This window comes from Sebastes fasciatus, chromosome 11 (assembly GCF_043250625.1).
Source record: "Sebastes fasciatus isolate fSebFas1 chromosome 11, fSebFas1.pri, whole genome shotgun sequence".
NCBI classification, from domain to species: domain Eukaryota; kingdom Metazoa; phylum Chordata; class Actinopteri; order Perciformes; family Sebastidae; genus Sebastes; species Sebastes fasciatus.
In genome coordinates this window covers 28,856,837-28,880,480 of record NC_133805.1, presented here as the reverse complement: position 1 = coordinate 28,880,480, position 23,644 = coordinate 28,856,837, and the positions used below count along the sequence as shown (strand labels likewise).

Genomic DNA, 23,644 nt, shown 5'->3' with positions numbered 1-23,644 from the left:
GAGCACCACGTGATTCCGTTTTTCGTTTGTGGTTTAAAACGAAAAAACGAAAAACCCACGTGACTTCCGTTCTTCAATTCAAAACGAATAATGAGAAAAGGAATTCGCAAAAACAAACAAACGGCCCGGTTTGGGTTCGTTTTTCATTTTTTGATTCAGAAACGAAAAACGAGAAAACGGCCGTTTTCTGGTTTTTGGTTTAAAACGAAAAAATAAAAAAACGTTTTTTCCTTTCTGAATTCCAAAGGAAAAACGGAATATCCGATGATACCCAGACCAATAAGGCTTCAAAGATACTAACAATGCATTTTGGCAAGTAAGGAAACAAGAAAACTGCACAGGACACCTTTAATACAAATGTTGATTATTCTTGATTATCTATTGATTGTACCCAATAATCACTTTTCTCACTTTGTAAATAACATGTTTGTACGGAAATAACCATGTTAAAGATTTTTTTAGAGGATGTTATCTTGAAAACAACAAAAAATAAAATCTGTATGATCAAGACCAACAAAATACAAGAAATATCCTTGATGTAACACTGAATGTGGTTCTATTTACAAATTTATAAATGTTTATATGTGGGCTGCAATATGTTTCAATATTTGTTTAAACGTGTTAATCTTGGCTGAAAGCAGTGGGCAAATCAGGGTCTGAGAAGTGAAGCCATTGTGGAAGAACCTTAAACCTGCATTCTTTCTAATGTCCAGCAGGGAGTGACTCCTCTGTTTGCAAAAAGAAGTCTGATTGTATAGAAGTCTATGAGAAAATGAGTCTACTTCTCACTTGATTTATTACCTCAGCAAACATTGTAAACATGAGTTTATGGTCTCAATCACTAGTTTCAAGTCTTTTTCAATATAGCATGAATTTCATTTAGTACATTATGATCCCATTTAGAGTCAGATAGACCATAAAGCAGGGGATGCTTTAGGGCGGGGCTACCTTGTGATTGACAGGTCACTACCACGGCGTTGTCCGGTCTGGGAGTTGTCCGTGTTTCGGTCTTAGAACTTTAACTCTTTGACAGTGTGTTTTTAATTCATGAAAGTTAATTAAAACCTTTTAGGTCGCCTGAAAATGTCTTATTCAGAGTTTGGTTGTACTGAGCTCCACCCTCTCGTTTCACTTCTGGTTGCAAAAAAACAAGATGGTGACAGCCAAATACCAAGATGGCAACGGCCAAAATGTCGAACTCGAGGCTTCAAAACGGCAGTCCACAAACCAATGGCTGACTATACGGCCACTTGTATATACAGTATATGGGTGAAAGCAGTTTCTGGTATATGCACCATTATTGGACACTTATTAAAGCCAGATACTCATCTTATATGCTCATGATTGTGTGAATTAGTGAAAGCCAAAAGATCATGTGTCACTGACTTTGAACTCTGGTATTGTGAGTTTTTCAGCAGGGAATTGATCAGTGCTATTATTCTAGGAAACACAGACTGAATGCATGACAAAATATGAATATAGAAAAATAAAACATTTAATGGCATTTTCAAGCTTGTTTCAGTACAATATACAGTACATATACTGTTGTGGTTCATATGCTCAGAAAAGCTACAATCTTTGCTTAGCAACATTTTCAGCTCTCTAAATTGAATTTTCAGTTGAGCATTCCTTTGATATCTTTGTAAACAAACTACATGTAAAAATCTCTTTTAAAAAAGAAATAAATTAGAAAAAAACACCTCATGTTGAACAAAGCACATAAATAACTTAAAGTCCTTGGATAACACTGTTTACCTCTTAACGCGAAATTAAATGTAATTCTGTTAAAGGGACTATTTGTAACTTTTTAAGCGTATAAATGTAGCTGGTCGCCACACATGCGCGCTCGCATATGCGCGTTCGCGTGTGGCCGCTGCCTTTCCTCCTCTGCCTGCCTGCCTTCACTCAGACAGCGCGCGCGTTCTCAGCTCGCTCCACCTCTAGACGTAAACGCGCGCTCACTCCTCACTGCAGAAGAGTTAGTTTAGCTCTGAGAATATCTAGTGAATGCACAGAGGACGTTTTTGCAGAAATAACTGCTGCAGCTCCTCCAGATCAACAGAGGTTTCCTGTGTCTTGTGAAGTGACGGAGCTCCTCAGCTAGTAACGTTATCGTCTCGTTACCGACCGGGTACTGCAGCCGGAGAGAGCAGGGAGCTGCAGAGCCCCGCTGCATCAGCCTGCGCTGAGGCAGTAAAAGCCAACACTAAGATCAGATCTAAATCATGTTCATGGAGAGACCTTCGTCTGGTCAGCTAACATTACTGCCAAGCAGCTGAAATATAGAGTGATATTGTGCTTTTAGCTGACGTGTGTCGCCTCACTGTTTTGAGCGATGCTCGTTCAGGTATATTTAGAGCGAGCAAGCGCGAGCCCGACGCTGACTTTCGTTGATTTCACGGCCACAGGTGTCGCTGTTAAGAAGCATTTCTGAAAGTTACAAATAGTCCCTTTAACAACTGCACAAGAGACCTTCAAATGTTTCCACATTTTTAGTTCCGTAGAACAGCATCAGATTATTTCTCTAGCTCAAATCATGATGAAGAAAAAGCTACTTCTGAATGTGTGTGACGCTTAGTAACATTTCCTCATTGTTTTACAGCTGTTTCTATTGAAATGTTTGAAAAGTATTTTCATTCCAGAGCAGGTCATATAAACTTATACATTGGCAGCTTTGGCAACACTTAGCAAAACTGTAAAATGCAGTAAGTACAGTAGAATACAATTCCTGATTAAAGCTGCAGTTGGTAACTTTGAGCAAATATGATAAAAAGTCACTATATCCTGACAGTAATGCATGAGACAGATAATGTCATGTTTATGTTCATGTTCCTCTGTCTCCTCCTAGTGCTCCTAATGGCATTTGCAAGATTCGCCGGTGACTGAAGGAAAACAACCAATCAGAGCCGAGCAGCCTCTGGGCAGCTGCTGCTCGGGAAACTTGTGAACTCCGATCAAACTGTCAAACTAGGCAGCGCTGAAATGTGTTCAGAAACATCTTGTAGTGTACTGTTTAGCCATGTTTAAAGCAGTCGAGCCAAAACCAAGCACTGCCCACCAGCCAGAGCAAACTTTCATTTTACAGCTAAACAGTACACTGAAACATCTGAGGAGAGAAATAGGCATGCCATTATGAGCACAGGAGGACAGATTATTTGTCTCATGCACTATTTACAGGATATAGTGACAGCTTTATGAAAATAACTTTTTCATCATATATGCTCAAAGTTACAGACTTCAACTTTAATTGTTTAAGGACATGGCAGGCCTTTCTACCGTAGCATACAGGCTCTCTGGCACAGACGTGTCTCTAGTCTTATCTGGATCCGGGGGTCCAGGGTGAGGTCCTACCAAGCAGTAGGTGGAGGTTGGAGAAAGACCTGAAGCATCATCTGTTGGACTCTGATCCAGAGGTTGGGCTGTAGTTACGACCTGGAAAATATATCACATGCAATGTTTTTAGCAAAGGTTGTTTGCCATTTTTACTTTACACTTTATTATTAATTGTGCTATTTTTCTGTATTAACATGGGAAGTAATCTCACTACGATTAACAGCAGCTCATATAAATCCTTCAAATACTACAAACGTCTGTATCACGGACTACAAAAGTGTTAAGCCTGTTTTTCATAACATTACAATGAATTTGTATCTAAAATGCATGAAATTGCTATAAAACATAGTTTTAGGTGTTTTTCATCAAGAGCAGAGTAAGGTGTGGCTGAAAGATCTTAGTTGAGTTCAAATGAATGTCTTGGCCAAGAGAGCACAACACACTGCAGCTTAAACACAAGCACGTAGAGAAAGCATCTACGCCACTTTGACAACACAGAAAGTACGTTGCATTTAGAAAAAGACAGAAAATTCGAGTTTTTCTCATCTCTTGATTTGTTCCAAGGCTGAAATTGAGGTTTGCAAAACATTTAACACAAACGTAGACACCGAGTGCAGATTTAACCTGAGAGTCTTCTGCTCGCAATATTCACTGTGATACAGAAGTGAATACAGAAGTGTAAAACCTTTGGCTCAGTAGGAAGTCACGTCTAGCTGCGGGCGTGTGCCGAAAAACGGAAGCAAAGGGAGGAGCTGTCTGAAATGCAGCTGTGATCGTGTAGATAGAGTATGTGCTTAAAAACCTGTGGCCTAATGTGCATGACATTGTTGCAGTGTTGTCTTTTTACACACCAGTATGGGATTCGATATTTGCATGAAGAGTTTTGAGAACACAACAACTTTTTGAACATGCATTTGCTGTTTTGCAAATTGGAGCATCAAAATGATGGAATAACTATAATAAAACACAAGCAAACAACACATACGCAGCGTAGAGAAACCTGGGTAGCAGGCTTTGATAGATGGATCATGGTGCATCGGGTTCATCGGGTCCAGAGCATTACATTTGAGCACAAGCAAGCAACACAACCAGCGATGTGCACATGTGGCAGTTAAGAGCGAGCAGTAGGACTTGGAACAGCAGATTGATTTAGAAGTCAGTGTAGCGAGGAGTCACAGGTCATATACAGCACATAGACCATTTTGTCAGTAAAATGTATAGTGATTGATGTGCATCGGGATAGCCAATAGAAGCATGTGAGGCTCCAGTTTTTGATTTTGAAAACATAATAAACTTAATTTTCCTCAAATCCGGTTTCAATTGTTAAATTGCTCTAAATCTGAAATTCTGTTCCTCAGTGTGTCTGGCAAATTTTGGGAGAGTGAAGTTAAAAATAAAATGTGACGCTTACCTGCAGTATTTCATATACTGTATTTTCGATGCTCTCTCTTTTATCTGCAGGTCAGTTGTAAAAAAAAAAAATACATGTTGATTTGCTTTAATTTATTTTTCATTTTAGAGCTTTACCTTTTAACCGCATTACATTTACATTACTTGAGCTGCAGCTATATTGAGTCCAGATTTAGGGTGTTTCTAAGTGACTCCATCTTCAAACAGCAGCACTTTTTAAAGCCTCTATGTGTAGGATTTGTTATTATTATTATTATTATTATTATTATTATTATTATTATTATTGTTATTATTATTATTATTATTATTATTATTATTATTATTGTAACTGCATTACCGAATACACACAGAGGATTTATAAGTATGGCAGAGGATGGACTTTAGAACACTTAATTCCCATGTACAGTAAACAGATAAGAGTTTGCAGATTTTACATGTAATTATATGTTAAAATTCATACTTGGACTTACAGTTTTTTCTCTTTCGATAATAACAAAACAGGCCCAACGAAGTTAGGCCTATTAAGACGAGAATGAGAATTGTGACAGTAACAGCAGTCACATTCACATTGCTGCCATGTTTTTTAGGATCTGCAAAGAAAAACAAAAGCCAGATTAGAAAAGTATGTCTGGTTTAAGTCATGCAACATAATTGAAAGTGTGCCACTGTAACATCACATCTTCCCAGCCTGTGCTTTTAACAGACTGCAGTTTTAATTATAAAAATATCTTGGTAACCTGCTCTGTGGTAAGACATCATTTCATTTGTTCATTTAAAGCTGTCAAAAAACAGAAATAGAGCGTAATGTAATGCATTGCATTATGTAACCTGTATTGTACCATTCCTTCAATAAAAAAATATATATTTTAAAAAACTGTCACAATTTAAATCTATCAACTTTCCAAAAGTCCCTGAATGAGATCATTTAAATACTACCTGCTTCTTAGTTTTACAACGTTATTTTCTAGTTCAGCTTTATAACCTACCAAATACTAACAATTCATGCCAGCCGATAGATAAGGCTTATCATTATTGGTTTTTACTAGGTTTCACTGAAATATACGTTAAATAAAAAAATATATAAATAAAAAAAAATCTATTTAAACTGAGTGAACTCAATTTTATATCCCTCCTCCACACACACAAGCGGTTTTATTTCCTGTACAAGAAAACGATGTTCACAGCAGTTTACAGTAGAAGAGGTCATCCTTAGACGAGGACAAAAATAGTTGAGTTTTAAACCCCCTGTTAAAACACTCCTGCTTTTTCTATGGTGTTCCTCAAGGTCTTGGTGTCTTAATCTGGTAATTTTGAGGGATTATTGTTCATTTTTATCAATTCTCGAGTGGTGGTTAAATTTAGCACCAAATCTGTGTAACAAATGGTATCAACCCAAAAATTGCTGCAAAAACTTATGAGACATAATAGAGCATGGGAATGGAAATCATATACTTGGATCAATAATTAATAATTAATAAATTCTGAATGATGATGTACACCACATCCATGTGCTGACCTGCTATCTCCCCCTAAAGACCCCCTAAAGACCCCCTAAAGACCCTCTGTACCCCCCTAAAAAAAGACAAAAAGAAGTTTCAGAGGGTTAAATGGCTTTTAAAATGTCAAACCCACTATGGTTGAACTCAATTAATGAGGTAATTTCTGCCACCAGAGCAACTCTTCCTTGAAAATATACTACAATCCTACAGCGTACGCACCCCTGAAAACACAATGAAAAATGGAAACATGGATTTTAACCATATTTGTAACAAACTCAATTTATTTATCTTAACTTAACTTATTTACTTGGATGTATGAAAGTTTTCTTTCAAAAAGAAATGCTTATAAGTCTTAATCTAACTCCAAACTGTGCATTATTTTCAGGAAGTTGTTCTGTCTTTCAGTCTTACCATCAGGTAGGGGGCAAAGATGTCCAATTATTTCAATGTCCTCGGTCCTGCTGACCTTGTTGCTATGGTTACAGATGATTGAGCTACTCGACAGGTAGACGTGGAGAGAAGCACCAGAGGTTGTGACCTCTGATTGCTTTCCTCCCTCCTGACTGCAGGTTTGGTAGTGACATCTAAAAATGCTGTTAATGTGAGAGTCCTGTGTTCTGCAGGTCACAGTGAGGTCACACTCTGAGCTTCTGGAGTCTACTGAGATCACTGTCAGTTCAACTGGAGACACTGGATCTGAGGAGGGAAAGTTTCTGTGAAGAATTTTAGAAGCATGGCAGCAGAAAATCGGTGTCTGAAATGTTAACAAACCTACCTTGAACTGTGACGTTGTATTGAGCTAGTATTTGGTCTCCTTGAAGAGATACCACTTTTGCAGTATAAACTCCACTGTCTGCCTCTTTTAGATTCTTCAATTTCACAGAGTATTTTTTCTCAGGAAACTCAAACCTTTCAGCATAACCAGCAGAGACTAATGGTTCTCCACCAGATGGAAATCTTACTAAAATGTCTGTTATTTTGAAGTTCCACTCAACAAAATAAAAATCCTCAGGAACATCAGCATTAACATTCAGAAGCACATCCCCTCCCTTCTGCACAAACACAGGAGTCACAGCACTGGGCCCTGTAGAAACAGTAAACACACAATACAATACAAATCACACACAATATGTGGTTATGCGGTCAAAACTGAATGTTATTCCATCCCTACTATATTTCTTACACATTGGATCATCAGTTCAAGTACCTTCAGCTTATCATGGTTTATCAATGTTAGAAAATATCTTTAAAAATGCCTTACAGCTTTGTCTCGTGACACAGCTTGCCTCAGGATAGAGGAGTTTAACAGGTGAAACTAAGCCCATTGACAGTAAGATGTTACTTTATTTTTCTTCTTAACATTACATACGTCTTTCCAGTCAGTCTCTTCTAAAAGACAGAGGACTTTCTTTCACTTTGTTCCCCAGCTTGGAGGAGACAGACTGTGAGCGGATATTTCCACCGACTGCTTATTGAGGTTGTTACGGAATGAGTCAAGTTTATGTGTCTTGGAGAGACAGTGGACACCTTTTCAACATGTTGCTATAACGTATAATATGTGTATTGTAATTATCTACTGTAAAGGTTAAAACATGTATTATTCAAAATGGGAACTAGAAAGGACTCAAAGAGTCCGTACCTTCGCCAAGGATATCCTCTAAATGTGTCACTTAAATAACACAAAAGTGTTTAGAATGTTTTTAATCTGTGTCTGGATCCATATCTTCATCCAAATATGGATAATATTAAAAAATATTGTTGATTGGCTGATCGCAATGACACTTTTTGGGGGAAATTGCCTGCCTACTGTTTCAGTATATAGTATTAGGGCAATGTACAAGAATGAAGAATGAAAATTTTAGTAAAATGTAACACTGAATTTGACTTTTCTTATCCAGATTAACCAGAAAGAAGCAGACACCCTTATTGTTTTGTCACGCATGGGTAAGGGGTGGGGTAATAACTGACATAACTGTATATCTCAATAAAAGTTTTAGTTTTAGATTTTTAGCATCATTATTGAAATAATAAACAATGAGCACATCACTGAGAATTGTGTATATTTCTCAATATTATCATCATTCAAAAGTTAATTCCAATGAAACATAATGTTTCTTATTGATGAAATAGTTCTACGGTACGACAACTTTGACTTTGTCAATGTCAATGTCAAACAATGTCAATCAACAACGGGTAATATAAACAAAATAAAGTTCTTACCTTGTGATTCACAGGAAAGCAGCAGAGAAATGGCAAAGACAATCACGACCAACGGCCTCATTCTGCAATGTGCTGCATGAGGAAGTGGTAAGGCTATTTGTGAACCGCGCTCAAAAACCATTTATCAGGAAATGGCTCAGGTGGACAATCCATTTAGAGTTTTGAGTTTTTGTTGTCACAATACAAATATTCCCATTCTATTAAAAAAATTCTTCAATTCTTTGAGCAACACAAATGAAAGTCCAAAGGTTTTTAATTTGTCAACTGTGGTTTTACATCCATGGCTCTCATATTTGACAATCGAGCTAAGATATGCCTTGTCACACAACTTCCGTCAGCTTCAACTGCTCCTCTGTCTACTGTATCCGCCTGTACAAGACATGAAACTAAATATGGCCTTTAATAACTCATAATCAGCTTTATTAAACCACTTTTTTAGAGAGATGTGTCTCATTGGATCTCTCCACCTGATTAACATTCCAGAGCTTGATGTTAATTCAAGAAAATGTTACAAATACAATTTCCAACACATTCATATCCATCATACTCATCCTTGCTTCACATTTCCATCAGAACAGAATCATTATCAGTGACTTACAAGAATACTTTCACATTCTCAGCACTCACCTCTGGTGGTCCTCCTCATGTCCTTGTTGCCTAGGCGGAAAAATAAAAGGGGCTTCGATAAAATGTTCGTTGTTAGTTTGACAATGTTAGTAACTCAAAAATCAAATGGACGTACAGAAGGCTCCTACTTTACACAGAAAGGAGAGCTTCCTCGAGTATCCTACAGTAACATTTGTAACCTACAATAACCTGATGGCCTTTTGCATCCATGTAGCAGCTGTTAGTAATGAAACATTATCTCATTTGTAGCACTCAGTTTGCTTAAAGCCACTGAGACAGAGAAACTGCAATTCCAATCAGCTTTGAAGAAAAGAAGCATCTGTATTAAAGGGGCAGTGTGTAGGATTTGGCAGTATCTAGCAAGGAGGTTGCAGATTGCAACCAACTGAAGCCTCTCCTGTGTGCCAAGCGTGTAGATGAACTACGGTGGCCGACGTGAAAACGCAAATAGTCCAATCTAGAGCCAGTTGTTGTAAGAGTAGCGTAGGTCATTTAGAGCAGAGACAGTACGTAGAGTGTGTGTGTACGTGGGAGGTGAGTGGTGAAGCAAGAGAGCGAGAGTGGCGGCGACAGCCGCAGCGAGTAACATTATCGACTCCGGCCCAAGAAGGAAAAGTCAACCGTTTTCGCTCTGTTCGGTCTGGGCTACTGTAAAAATATGGCGGTGCAACATGGCGGACTCCGTGGAGAGAACCCGCTCCCTATGTAGATATAAACGGCTCACTCTAAGCTAACAAAAACCCAACAAGTCTTATTTTCAGGTGATTATACACTAAAGAAAACATACTTATTAATATCATATTCCATTTCTGCCAATAGATCCCCCTAAATGTTACACACTGGTCCTTTAAAGTCTATAACTGCTTCAAATTCAGTGATATTCAATGTTTAAGTGCTTTTAGTAGTATCAAAAATCATATCTTCCTAAGGTAAGGCAGCTAATCCTGCTAAGGTGCAAGTGTACATCATGTACTAACATAAAGTGCTAACGTTCTGTCAATAACAGCGATACATAACTGAAATGAATGCCCACATCATCAATAGACAGTATAGAGCACCTTTAACACAATATATTCAATCTGAAGTGTCTACATTCCAGTTGTAGTGCTACATTAGTTTAAGAAAGTGCTTTACCTATAATATGTTACAGCGTATTGCCATGTACAATACACATAACTGTCATCTGTGTCTTTACCGCGAGTACTTTCGTTTTACAACAGGAAATGTAAAAATATCATGAGAGTGTTGCTGTGGGGTTTTTTGTGAGCTCTATGAGAACTGGCTTAGCATTACTCATTGGTGTTTTTACAGAAATAAAAGCAAATGTCATGTCAGTCATAGGAGTTTTATAAATGTGTATAACTTACACATGTGTATTAATCACATTTAGAGGAAGTATAGAAAGTTTACTCTGCCAGCGCCCCTTATCACACTATCCTTACCGCCCCCTGTACTCGTCCAACCTTGTCATTGGAAAAAACCCACTCATACTGCAATTTGACATTTAGTAAGCGGAGGAGCACCCAAACAAGACAACTGGGGTTTCCATCGTCTCCACTGCTTGTTTAGTTCTGTTTTATATCTTTGTATTTATGTTTCTTTTTTCAGTGTGAATAAATAATCCAACCTGTTATTTTCTTAGTTATAAAAGTGTATATGTGAGGTGCATGTGCACTCGCCACACTCAAATGTAAATTGTAGCTGCACTTAGACAATGTGTTATGTCGTCATCTGAATACAGTCAAACCAGCGTAAAACATGTATTAGCATGCAATGCCAGCAAACGTATGACAAACTTGAAGTTGACCATACAGAAGTCCACAGTCTTCCATATTTCCTTTCTGCATCTGCTGGAGCTACTGGGACCTATATATCTTTCAGAAGTTCAAAACAGTCTAAAAATCCGTCTCCCGAGCTGTTTTGATACGATGTTCATTGATTTGTTATTGACATTGTGCTCGGAAGTCTCCTGCGTGTTGCTCTCTATGAGACGCTCCCTTCTCAACCATTTCATCCGTTCACACGTTGCTGATGCGAACACTGAGAGGAGTGTCTCTGACCCGGCCTCGTTCCTCCCCTCTCTCCCTGTAGCTTTGCTCCAGACGGATCTTCTCTGGATCGGACACCTCAGGCACAGTCCCACCCCCGTTGCTCTGGTAAACATGCTGGGGGCTGGATGGTTTGAAGATGGCCGTGGTCTTAGTCTTGGCCACTTTGTCGGAGAAGGAGAAGTCCACTACGTATTTGCCCGATGGGGAAAGGGAGACTACAGGCAAGGCAAGGCAAGGCAACTTTATTTGTATAGCACATTTCAACAACAGGGCAATTCAAAGTGCTTTACATAAACATTCAAGAACATTGCGACAAAGTGCAAAAGAACATTAAGACATAATTAAAACAGTTATAAAAACATTAAAACATTAAAACATTAAAGATTAGAAAATAAAAACAAGCTAAAAATAAAAGCTAGGATAGAAGCTAAAATAGCATAAAACACAAAAAAGTAAAAGCTCTAGTGCAGTATAAGATCATTATCTGGTTTAATAAAAAGCAGCCGTAAACAGGAAAGTTTTAAGCTTTGATTTAAAGTAACTCAGCGCTGGAGTTGGTCCTGCAGTTTTCTGGGAGCTTGTTCCAGATATTTGGTGCATAAAAACTGAACGCTGCTTCTGCATGTTTAGTTCTGACTCTGGGGACACTAAGCAGACCTGATCCAGATGACCTGAGAGGTCTGGATGGTTCATAACACAGCAGAAGATCAGAAATATATTTTAGCCCTAAACCATTTAGTGCTTTGTAAACCAGCAGCAGTACCTTGAAATCAATTCTCTGAGAGACAGGCAGCCAGTGTAGAGACTTCAGAACTGGACTGATGTGATCCACTTTCTTGGTCTTAGTGAGGACTCTAGCAGCAGCGTTCTGACTCAGCTGCAGCTGTCTGATCGATTTTTTAGGAAAACCAGTAAAGACGCCGTTGCAGTAGTCAAATCGGCTGAAGATAAATGCATGGACTAGTTTTTCCAAATCCTGCTAAGACATCAGTCCTCTAATTCTTCTTATATTCTTCAGGTGATAGAAGGCTGTCTTTGTAATTGTCTTAATGTGGCTGTTAAAGCTCAGGTCAGAGTCCATGACTACACCAAGGTTTCTGGCTTGGTCCAAGCTTTTTAACATCACAGATTGTAGGTGAGCACTAACCTTTAATCTTTCTTTTTTGGCTCCAAAAACTAGGACCTCAGTTTTTTTCTTTGTTCAGCTGAAGAAAATTCTGGCACATCCAATTATTGACTTGTTCAATGCACTCACTCAGTGCTTGTATTGGACTGTAGTCTCCTGGTGATAGAGTTATGTAAATTTGTGTGTCGTCTGCATAGTTATGGTAATTTATTTTGTTGTTCTCAAAAATCTGACCCAGTGGGAGCATGTAGATGTTAAACAAAAGAGGCCCCAAGATGGAGCCTTGGGGAACTCCGCATGTGATTTTGTTCAGCTCAGATTTGGAATTACCTATAGACACAAACAAGTCCCTGTCTTTAAGGTATGATTTAAACCAGCTGAGTGCTATGCCAGAAATACCCACCCAGTTTTCCAGTCGGTCTAGTAATATATTATGGTCAACCGTGTCGAATGCGGCACTGAGATCCAGTAAAACTAAAACCGTAGTTCTACCACTGTCTGTGTTCAATCGGATGTCATTGAAGACCTTAACAAGAGCAGTCTCAGTGCTGTGGTTTCGTCGAAAACCTGACTGGAAGACATCAAAAGAGTTGTTTAGTGCCAGAAAGCTATTTAATTGTTGAAAAAACGTTTTTTCAATTATTTTAGACAAGAATGGAAGATTTGATATTGGTCTGTAATTATTTACTATTGATGAGTCCAGATTGTTCTTTTTGAGGAGTGGTTTGATGACGGCAGTTTTCAGGGCCTGTGGGAAGACTCCTGAAACAAGAGATGCATTAACAATCTGTAAAAGCTCTGAGACAATACAATCTGATACGTTTTTGAAAAGGACTGTTGGCAGAATGTCAAGGCAGCATGAGGAGGATTTTAGATGTTGTATGATTTCCTCCAGGTATGTCTGATTTATTTGATAAAATTGTGTCATGTTATTTGCGCCAGGTTTAAGTGGACGCAGGGGAAACAAACATCCTGTACCTGCTATGGAGGAAGTGACTGCTTGTCTGATTTTGTGAATTTTTTCTGTGAAAAAGGATGCAAATTCATTGCAGGCCCTGGTGGTTCAAAGTTCAGAGGCTACTGACGCAGGAGGGTTTGTTAGCCTGTCGACAGTAGCAAACAGGGCACGTGCATTGTTATTGTTTTTGGTGATGATGTCAGAGAAGAAGGATCGCCTTGCATTTTTCAGTTCTGAATTATAAATGCAAAGTCTCTCTTTATAGATGTCATAATGAACTTGTAGATTTGTTTTCTGCCACTGGCGTTCAGCTTTTCGACATTCTCTTTTTTAATTTCTTACCAACATGGTATTTCTCCATGGAGATTTTTTCTTACCAGAGACAATCTTCACCGTGGTGGGTGCAATGGTATCAATAACATTTGTCATTTTAGAATTGAAATTATCTACAAGCTCATTGACAGAGGTCCAGGGGAGGGCGGGTATGGAAGAGAAAGTCTGAAAAAATTGATCACTGGTATTTTCAGCGATATACCTTTTTGTGATTACCTCTGTCTGATCATTTCTGTGCACCGGAAGAGTACTCTCAAAGAATACACATCAATGATCAGACAGAGCAACATCCATCACTACAACCTTGGAAATGTTCAGGCCCTTTGATATGATTAAGTCCAAAGTGTGTCCCCTATTGTGTGTGGGCTCTGTCACATGCTGACTCATTCCATAGTTATGAAGAACCTGACACAGTTCTTTGGCCACTCTGTCTTGTTGGTTGTCAACATGGATGTTAAAATCACCAACAATGACTACACAGTCAAAGTCAACACAAATTACAGACAGCAGTTCAGTAAAATCATCAAAAAAGTTTGCACAGTATTTAGGTGGCCTGTAGATATTCAGAAACAAAGCTCGAGAAGAGGAGTTCAGCTGAACAGCGACATATTCAAAAGAAGCAAAATGTCCATAAGATATCTGTTTGCATTGGAGAGAATCATTAAACAGTATGGCAACTCCACCTCCTTTCTTATGCATTCTAGTTTCGCTCATAAAACTAAAGTTGGGAGGAGTTGACTCGATAAGAACTGCTGCACTGTTATTTTGGTCTAACCAAGTTTCAGTTAAAAACATAAAATCAAGCTTGTGCTCAATAATAAAATCATTGATTAAAAAAGTTTTTCCTGCCAAAGACCTGACGTTTAGCAGGGCTAGCTTTAATGTGCTAGAAGCATTATTATTATTTTTTGGGACATGGTTTGGCTGGCAAGGAATCAATGCTAAATTTGATAAATTTGCACAATCAGTAAAAATCTTCCTGTTTCTTTGCAGATTCACCATTCTTTTTCTACTACTTATTAGAGCTGAGATAGAAGAAGCTCTCATCACACAGGGCCCCAGCTTATCCTGGAAACAGTCACGTGTATCATTAGCCTTGATCATGGGAGAGAAAATGGGTGTAGGGCGGGGAGTAAGTTTAGTTCCAGCATTGACCAGCTCCTTCATGTGGTTAGTGAACTCCAAGAGGGGGGAGGAGGGAGAAAGGGTGATAAGCGAGGATGAGGACGCCTCCTCTTGTCTCTGCTGTATCCCAGGGCTGGCTTGTGGTGGGGGGTGAAATGATTCTCCTTGAGGTCCCCTGGCACATTGTGTTGTGTCTTCCTCCAGTGGTGATTCCTCTTGTCTCGCGTCCTTGGCAGAGGGAACAGATGAATGACGCAGGAAGTAGAATAGGTTGGAGTTGAACAATTTTACTCCTGACTTGTTTAGGCAGAGTCCATCTGCCTTGAAGAGATGTCTGCGTTCCCAAAAAAAAGTTAAAATTGTCAATAAAATGCACTGAGTGGGATTTGCATGCTGTTGAAAGCCATGTGTTCAGTCCCAGCAATCTGCTGAATCTCTCGACTCCTCTTCTGATCGGCGGCAGGGGTCCACTGATAAACACCTGAGCATTCACAGAGCTGACCGTGTTTAGCAGACCAGTAAAGTCCCGTTTCAGCACTTCAGACTGTTGCTTCACAACATCATTCGACCCAATGTGCAATACCACATTTTTCACATTTGGGTGTGCAGTCACAATATCCAGGATTCTTTCTGCCAGATCAGAGACCATATCTTTGGGAAAACAGAGTACTTTGATGTCTTTACTCCACATGCTTTTCACATCTTTAACAGCAGCATCACCCACAATCAGAGTTTGAGTTTGAGTTTGAGGCCCAGTTCTTAGCTTTCCCTGTAGCCTTTTACCTTCAGAGTTGCTTTTGGTTCTTACCCTGCTGTGTGAAGAGTTGAGATTATCCAGGGCATCAGATCGAGATCCAGGATCCTGCAACAGTGGAGCAAATCTGTTCTCCAGTTGCAAAGTTCTTTGTTGGGGAGGTTTGTTACTCATCCTTCCTTTCACAGTTGTCCACGGTTGGACCTTACTTTGTACAGGGGTTGATGAGGCACTATGCTCGGATGCTAATGCAGGCCAGCCGGTCGCATCATATATCTGAGGGTGCTGGGTTCTGCCTGTAAGTTTTCCTCCCATTTCCCAGGGACATGATTTACGCTTTGGCTTTGCACCAAGAGCGTTCCAGGGAGGACTACTAGTCGATTTATTGCCCTCTTGATTCTTGGTGGTCTTGTTGGTGCTAATTAGCTTTCTATTAGCCTGTTCCAGTTCACTGTTTTGAGTCAGTGGTAGAGTGGTTTCATTCCCACATAGTCCATTCACCTCCGCATTCACTTCTAGCCAGATAATCTTTGTTTCCAGCACTGCTATCTTCTGTAGAAGTTTGTAGTAGTCATCCGTGGAGAAGGGAGGCATCTTGCGGCTGATTAGCTTTAGCCAAGCACCTCGCTCCCGTTCACTATAGTACAGGCTTGTGCTGCTGATAGGCCGCGCTCACAAAGTAAAACAGTTTTTAAAATAGTGGTAGCCTTCAGTTTCTTTCATAAATTAAACTCCCAGTGATTTGTAAGTATCCAGGACTCGTTTTCCAAAAATTTAGTAGCAAAAGATAAGCATAGCAATGATAAAAAGAAAGCAAAGCAGAGAGCAACTCAGCGAAGCGTCTGCACAGGAGGATGTTGTGTATTCAGTTACTGTTTAACCACTAGATGGCGATGTAGAGCACATGACATTGTACTGCATGTTTAAAAAGGAGATTGAGAGAAGAAGAGAAGCAGTAAAGTTCAGAGTTAAGTCCATGCTAGTGTCTCGCTCTCTTTCTTTTGTTTGGATTACTTGGGCTACAACAAATTGGCGACGAGGATGGCGAATATTGGCGTGCCTCTCCCCGCATTGTTTCTGCCATGCACGGGACAACCTGCAATCCCGTTCGATATGTGGATGAAAATGTTCGACAATTATCTGCTTGCCATTCACGCGAGGGGGGACGACTGGCCCGATACGAGGAAACGTGCAATCCTCCTACACTGCATGGGCACTGAAGGCCAGCGTATATTTTATACACTCACAGATGCAGGTACGACTTATGATTCAGCAGTTGCTGCACTGCGTGCACATTTCAGCCCTGCAATTAACGTCGTGGTGGAACGACACAAGTTCAGACAAAGAGTGCAGAGATCGCATGAGACTGTAACGGAGTACGTGGGCGCGCTGCGCGAGCTCGCCACTACATGCGGGTTTGCTGGAAATACAGATGAAATGATCCGTGACCAGCTCATTGAACATGCTAGCTGCTCAAGAATACGTGAGAGACTATTAGTGCAAACGGATGAAAATCTCACTCTGGATAAAGCAGTTAGGATGGCGTGCCAGGTGGAAGCGGCTATCGGGCACGCGCAAACTCTTTCTTCGGAGCCTCAAGCGCCTGTACACGTGGTAAAAGTGAAGCCAAAATACCCATTCAAGAACAAAGCAAGGAGTAATTTCTCTGCTGAGCCTGCAACAGCGCCAAAACAGGATCGAAGCTGTTTTAGATGTGGATCAGCAGCTCACCTTGCCAACGCTCCAAACTGCCCTGCACGGAGAATAACTTGCCGAAACTGCAATAGGATGGGACATTTCGCCCGTGTATGTAAGTCAAAGTCCAACACAGCCAAAGTTGGAGAAGTGGTTGTCCTGGAAATAAATACAGTGCACATGATACAAGGAGGACAATCAGATGACAAAATTACCTGTGCTGTTACCATAAATGCAAAGTCTACGTCCTGCCCTGTGAACCTAGTGGTGGATACAGGCTCTGCTGTGTCCATCATTCCCGAGTGCCTCTACAGAGAGCACTTCAGTGGTGTGCTGCTGGATGAGCCACCTAAAAGGTTAGTGACTTACACCAAATCTGATGTTCCAGTGCTAGGTTGCCTGTCAGCTACAGTGCAGCATGCAAACATTAAAGTGTCAGCTACACTATATGTTGTGAAGACAGGCACAGCATTGCTGGGAATGGACTTATTCAGAGCACTGAGACTTTCTATTGACAATAATGCTGTGCTCTCAACTGCGGCTCCAGTGGCAGAGATCGAAGAGATCAATACTGGACCAGTAGCTGGCGAGAAACTGGGTCTTGCCAAAGGTTTCATTCACCGTGTCAAAGTCAGGGAAGGTGTACAGCCTGTTCAACAAAAGCTGCGGAGGCTTCCGCTCTCCGTTAAACAAGCTGTATCTGCTGAGCTGGAAAGACTTCTAGAAATGGATGTAATAGAGAGGATTGATGCATCCCCGTGGGTCTCACCCATCGTGGTGACACTACGAAAGAATGGTGCAGTTAGGATGTGTGTGGACTTACGTGAGCCAAACAAGGCTGTAGTGATGGACAGTCACCCACTGCCCCATATGGATGACCTTTTCTCTGAAATGCGTGGAGCCACTGTATTCTCCACCATCGATTTGGCGAACGCCTATCATCAAGTGCTACTAGCAGAAGAAAGCCGGGACATGACTGCGTTCATAACGCATGATGGGCTCTTTCGGTTCCGCCGGGTTCCGTATGGACTATGCTCAGCCCCAAGTGCGTTTTCTAAGATGATGTCCCTGGTGCTGAAAGACCTCAAGGGGGTCCAGAACTATCTGGATGATGTCATAGTCTATGGCATAGAGCAGGAGGAACATGACCGTAATCTGCAGGCGGTGCTCGCGGCGTTAAAGGACGCTGGCCTCCAGCTCAACAAGGAAAAATGCCACTTCAACCAAACCAGCCTACGGTTCCTTGGACACACCATCACACCCCAAGGTTTGCTGCCGGACAAAGATCACCTCCGGGCTATTACGGAAGCTCCAGCGCCTAGCGACGTCACCACACTACGCTCATTCCTGGGCCTCACAGCGTGGTATGCAAAGTTTGTGCAAAACTACGCGTCTGTGGTGGAGCCGATGCGAGAATGTCTGCGTGATGACACATTTCAGTGGACTGCAGCAGCGCAGTCAAGCTTTGACACTGTCAAGACTCGCATCGTGAACAGCTCAGCGCTGTCTGTCTTTGACTCAAGCCTTCCAACCATCGTGTCTACAGACGCGTCCGACTATGGTCTGGGGGCCATTTTGACACAAATGCACCCTGAGACAACGGAGCGCACAGTTGCTTTTGCTTCACGTTCACTTACCCCTGCAGAACGGAAGTACTCCATTGTGGAGAAGGAGGCATTAGCCTGTGTGTGGGCAGCAGAAAAGTGGAGGACTTTCTTATGGGGGACAAGATTCACACTGCGTACAGACCACCAGGCCTTGACCACACTGCTAGCCACAAAAGGCCTTGGACGCGCAGGCATGCGTATTGCACGGTGGTCAGCCAGACTCTTGTGTTTTACATATGACATAGTGTATCGGGCTGGTGCACAAAATTATGCTGCTGACTGTCTCTCCCGTTTGCCCCTCCCATCAGAAGAGAATGCAGATCCAGTGTCAGAGCCTGAACTCGTAGCTCTGTTGGATACAGAACTGAGAGCTCTCTCAGTGAAGGACTTCGCTGTGGCATGTGCAGCATGCCCAGAGCTCACGGCCCTGAGAGCGCAGGTGAAAAAGGGGTGGCCTAAAAGAGCAAAGCACCTACCTACAGTGCTCCAACCGTACTTTGCTACCAGAGATGAACTGTCAGTCCAAGATGTGACAATATTCAGGGGCCCTCATTGGCGGCTTGTTCCTGTGGCCCTAAGAAAGCAGCTTGTGGATTTGGCACATGAAACACATCAGGGTGTCGTCCGCACCAAACAGAGGCTGCGTGACTTATACTGGTGGCCGGGCATGGACATGTGTGTGCAGGACAGCATTAATGCATGTGCAACGTGCCAGATGAATGATAAAAGCGCCAAGACGCATGCTGCCCCACTCCAGCCAGTTCCACTGCCAGATGGCCCGTGGCAGAAAGTGGGAATCGACATCGTCGGACCATTCGAGTCAGCGACTTGGGACTGTCGCTATGCAGTGACACTAATTGACTATTACACAAAATGGCCGGAAGTTGCTTTTACTCCCTCCATCACAACCACGGCGATCACCACCTTCCTTTCTGCAGTGTTCGCCCGGTTTGGCAACCCTACAGAGCTCATTAGTGACAATGGGACACAGTTTACTTCAAGTGAGTTTGCAGACTTCCTTGAAGTGAGAGACATCAAACACAGGAAAGTGTCTTTGTACTATCCGCAAGCAAACGGAGCCATAGAACGCTGGAACCGCGTTCTTAAAGAGACACTTCTCACTGCCGAGCAGGAGAGAAAACCATGGAAACCATTCATACAGGAATTCCTGCTCACATACCGTGCAACTCAACACAGTACTACAGGAGTGTCACCATATGAACTCATGTTCAACAGGAAAATGCGCACAAAGGTGGACATCGGCCCAGCAAGCAAATCCACCCCACTGTCGGAGAAGCAGGTGCGCCATCGTGTCATCTCCAAACAAAATGCGTCGAAAGCCTACACAGATGTGAGGAGAGGTGCACGAGTACCAAGGATCAAAGAGGGAAGCCTAGTCAGAGTAAAGAAACCTTTCCACGTTAAGAAAGGACTGTCAAAGTTTCAGGGATCTGCCAAAGTGATACGGAAAGCTGGTTCAAATGCTTATGTGCTGGAGGATGGACGCACATGGAACGCTATTCACCTCTCCCTGGTCCCAGAAACTGCAACAGACACCATTACACGCCCTGCTCCAGATCCTGAGCCGGGGCCTGCACTACCGCCGCATGTTTACATGCACAGACCAGCAAGGACGAAAGAGACCTGACTGGCTTAACGATTATGAACATTAATCGTTCTCTCATGGCCTTTGGGGGGAAATGTTGAAGAGGGAATGACAATGAAAATAACTGAAAAAAACAACAAAAAAAAACTGTTTACCATATCTGAACATGACCAAGTTGACTATAATGTTGAATGTTGTTTTGGTTAAGATACAGGTGTCAATATCTTGTGAAATTCATTTGTTTACCTCAGCTAAGTTAAAGCTATATTTAGGATAAAGTTTACATGCTGTTAGTAAAGTTGTAATAGACAGTAATGCTGTTTGTTATAATTACAATAATACTGTTATTGGAACATTTTGGGGTTTATGCTATGTGGGATAAGGAAGACATTTAAGTGTGCATTATTCTACAGCAAGGTCTCAAGTAATTTAAGAGACTGTGTATTTACCTTTATTTTACCGGGTAAGCTTCCTAAACTAAGGGGGAAATATGTTGTGTATTCAGTTACTGTTTAACCACTAGATGGCGATGTAGAGCACATGACATTGTACTGCATGTTTAAAAAGGAGATTGAGAGAAGAAGAGAAGCAGTAAAGTTCAGAGTTAAGTCCATGCTAGTGTCTCGCTCTCTTTCTTTTGTTTGGATTACTTGGGCTACAACAGAGGAATAATAGAAGAGCAGGAAGCATATTAATTACAGGCGGAAACTCATAGCCCCAGAGAATCATCCGGCAGGTAGGAGGTGCGGACCTGGCAGGTGGTGGAGGTCGGCTCAACTGTGGCACTCATGATCACCAGCAGCTCGAAGTCTGCAAACTCTGGATCTGTCCAGCCCCCACCTGGTGGAGGTAGAGGAGCAGAATTCACACCAGGCAGCGGCTCGTAGCAATAATTACATTTTCCTGTGGCCGGACAGCGTGTTCGTGTTTCAGGCGGAAAGAAATTCTTTGTAACATAGATCAACATGTCACAGGAGTCACAGAACTCTGATTGATTGGTTGCAGGTACTCTCTGGCCGCACTTTGCCGCTAAAATTGATTTAATATTTTTTATTTTATTGGCTGTTCATTCAACGGAGGCAGCTGTCAATCACTCGCAAACTCTGGTCAAACTAAGCAGCGCTGATCAAATATGAATCATTAATCTGCTAATCATACAGCTAAACAGTACACTATAAGATGTTTCTGAAAACATTTGAGGAGAGAAATAGGCATTACAGTAACAGAATATTGATTCATATTTGATCAGCGCTGCCTAGTTTGACCATTAGATCAGAGTTTGTGAGTGATTGACAGCTGCTCAGAGACGGCAAGGCTCCAGCTCAGCTCTGATTGGTTGTTTTCCTCTGGTCTGTGAAATCTTGTAGATGCCATTAGGAGCACCGGAGGACACAGAAGCACATGATTTTTTTCAGATTACCTGTCTCATGCTCTACTGTCAGGATATAGTGGCCGTTTTATAAAAATATCATATTTGTTCCATTTCCTCTGCAGTTTTAATGACAATATTAATTCAATAACTCATTTAAATGTTTTACTGTATTTTAGCATAGAATGTACTATTTGTCTCCATTACTATATTATTAAGTACAGAACATATACTGTAGGACGGCCCCTGAACATGATTGTTTAAATTAGCACAAAAAAACTGTTAAATTGAAGAGTGAAATAATAAAACAAAGACAACATGAAACTATAATGCTGTTTTACAATGCACAATGAAGTCTGTAAAACTCAACTGCACTTTGCAATTTATGTATATTGAAATGTAGGAATTACAGTACTTGAGTAAACGGTAACACAGAATGTTATCCGAACTGATTTGTTCCTGTTGTGCTGTCGCGTCACAGTCTAGATGTGTTTTGTGTAATGAAATCACCTGTTTTGTTGTGTTGCAGATCCAGTGTATCCTCCTGCTGGTATCTCTGTGTGCCTGCTGAAGATAGTCATGTTCTCTGTCGGTCTGATCATCATGGTGTCTGCTGTCATCACTGTTCACCTCATGGAGAAGCTCAGGAAGCACAAATAAATAAATAGTTCTCTACCAGCCAATCTTACATTTATGTACGTCACACTCTTTAGTTAAAGGTACTCTGTTTTCTTTGTATTGCTCGAGCCCTCATGGTACACATTCCTGCCACTGATCTTATGCTATTCCACTGATCCACAGTTGGTGGCAGTAACACACCAAGAAACGGAATAATGCACCAACAAAGGCGAAGAGGTAGAAGACTGCAAGCCAGCAGACATGGATATAAACCATTTAGAATTTAAAGTATTTGTAAAAATCAGCTTTTAAAATGTTTCATGAGGAAGGAAACTGATTCAACACGTTAATAAGGCTTCAAAGATACTAACAATGCATTTTGACAAGTAAGGAAACAAGAAAACTGAACAGGGCACCTTTAATACAAATCTTGATTATTCTTGATTATCTATTGATTGTACCCAATAATCACTGTTCTCACTTTGTAAATAAAATGTTTGTACAGAAATAACCATGTTAAAGATTTTTTTGGAGGATGTTATCTTGAAAACAACAAAAAATAAAATCTATGATCAAGACCAACAAAATACAAGAAATATCCTTGATGTAACACTGAATGTGGTTCTATTTACAATATTATAAATGTTTATATGAAGGCTACAATATATTTCAATATTTGTTTAAACGTGTTAATCTCTGGGTGAAAGCAGTGGGCAAATCCGGGTCTGAGAAGTGAAGCCATTGTGGAAAACCTTAAACTTGTATTCTATCTAACAGCCAGCAGGGGGTGACTCCTCTGTTTGCAAAAAGAAGTCTGATTGTATAGAAGTCTATGAGAAAATGAGCCTACTTCTCTCTTGATTTATTACCTCAGTAAACATTGTAAACATGAGTTTATGGTCTCAATCACTAGTTTCAAGTCTTCTTCAATACAGCATGATGTTCATTTAGTAAATTATGGTCCCATTTAGAGTCTAATAGACCATAAAGCAGGGGATGCTTTAGGGCGTGGCTACCTTGTGATTGACAGGTCACTATCACGGCGTTATCCGGTCTGGGAGTTATCCGTGTTTCCATCTTAGAACTCTTTCAGAGTGTGTTTTTAATTCACGAAAGTTAATTATAACCTTTTAGGTCGCCTGAAAATGTCTTGTTCAGAGTTTGGTTGTACTGAGCTCCACCCTCTCGTTTCACTTCTGGTTGCAAAAAAACAAGATGGTGACAGACAAATACCAAGATGGCAACGGACAAAATGTCGAACTAGAGGCTTCAAAACGGCAGTCCACAAACCAATGGCTGACGTCACGGTGACT

General features: G+C 41.0%; 3 protein-coding genes and 1 long non-coding RNA gene across 5 annotated transcripts in view; 1 reads left to right on the top strand and 3 right to left on the bottom strand.

The window, feature by feature from the left end:
• LOC141777658 (uncharacterized) overlaps positions 1-23,644 on the top strand; it is a 118,266-nt gene that overhangs the window by 59,255 nt on the left and 35,367 nt on the right. The gene's annotated exons all lie outside the window — the stretch shown is intronic.
• LOC141777655 (SLAM family member 9-like) overlaps positions 1-23,644 on the bottom strand; it is a 102,536-nt gene that overhangs the window by 72,413 nt on the left and 6,479 nt on the right. The gene's annotated exons all lie outside the window — the stretch shown is intronic.
• Positions 335-8,580, bottom strand: LOC141777649 (SLAM family member 7-like). Its single transcript, XM_074652107.1, has 7 exons — positions 8,463-8,580; positions 7,018-7,326; positions 6,654-6,938; positions 5,214-5,333; positions 4,745-4,788; positions 2,458-3,432; positions 335-1,793 (listed from the first exon to the last, which is right to left on the bottom strand). The coding sequence occupies exons 1-6, from the start codon at positions 8,521-8,523 to the stop codon at positions 3,244-3,246; spliced, it is 1,008 nt and encodes a 335-aa protein (XP_074508208.1). The 5' UTR covers positions 8,524-8,580; the 3' UTR covers positions 335-1,793; positions 2,458-3,243.
• LOC141777664 (uncharacterized) lies at positions 335-23,410 on the bottom strand. Its single transcript, XR_012595935.1, has 2 exons — positions 23,201-23,410; positions 335-801 (listed from the first exon to the last, which is right to left on the bottom strand). It is a non-coding gene; the product is annotated as an uncharacterized LOC141777664 (long non-coding RNA).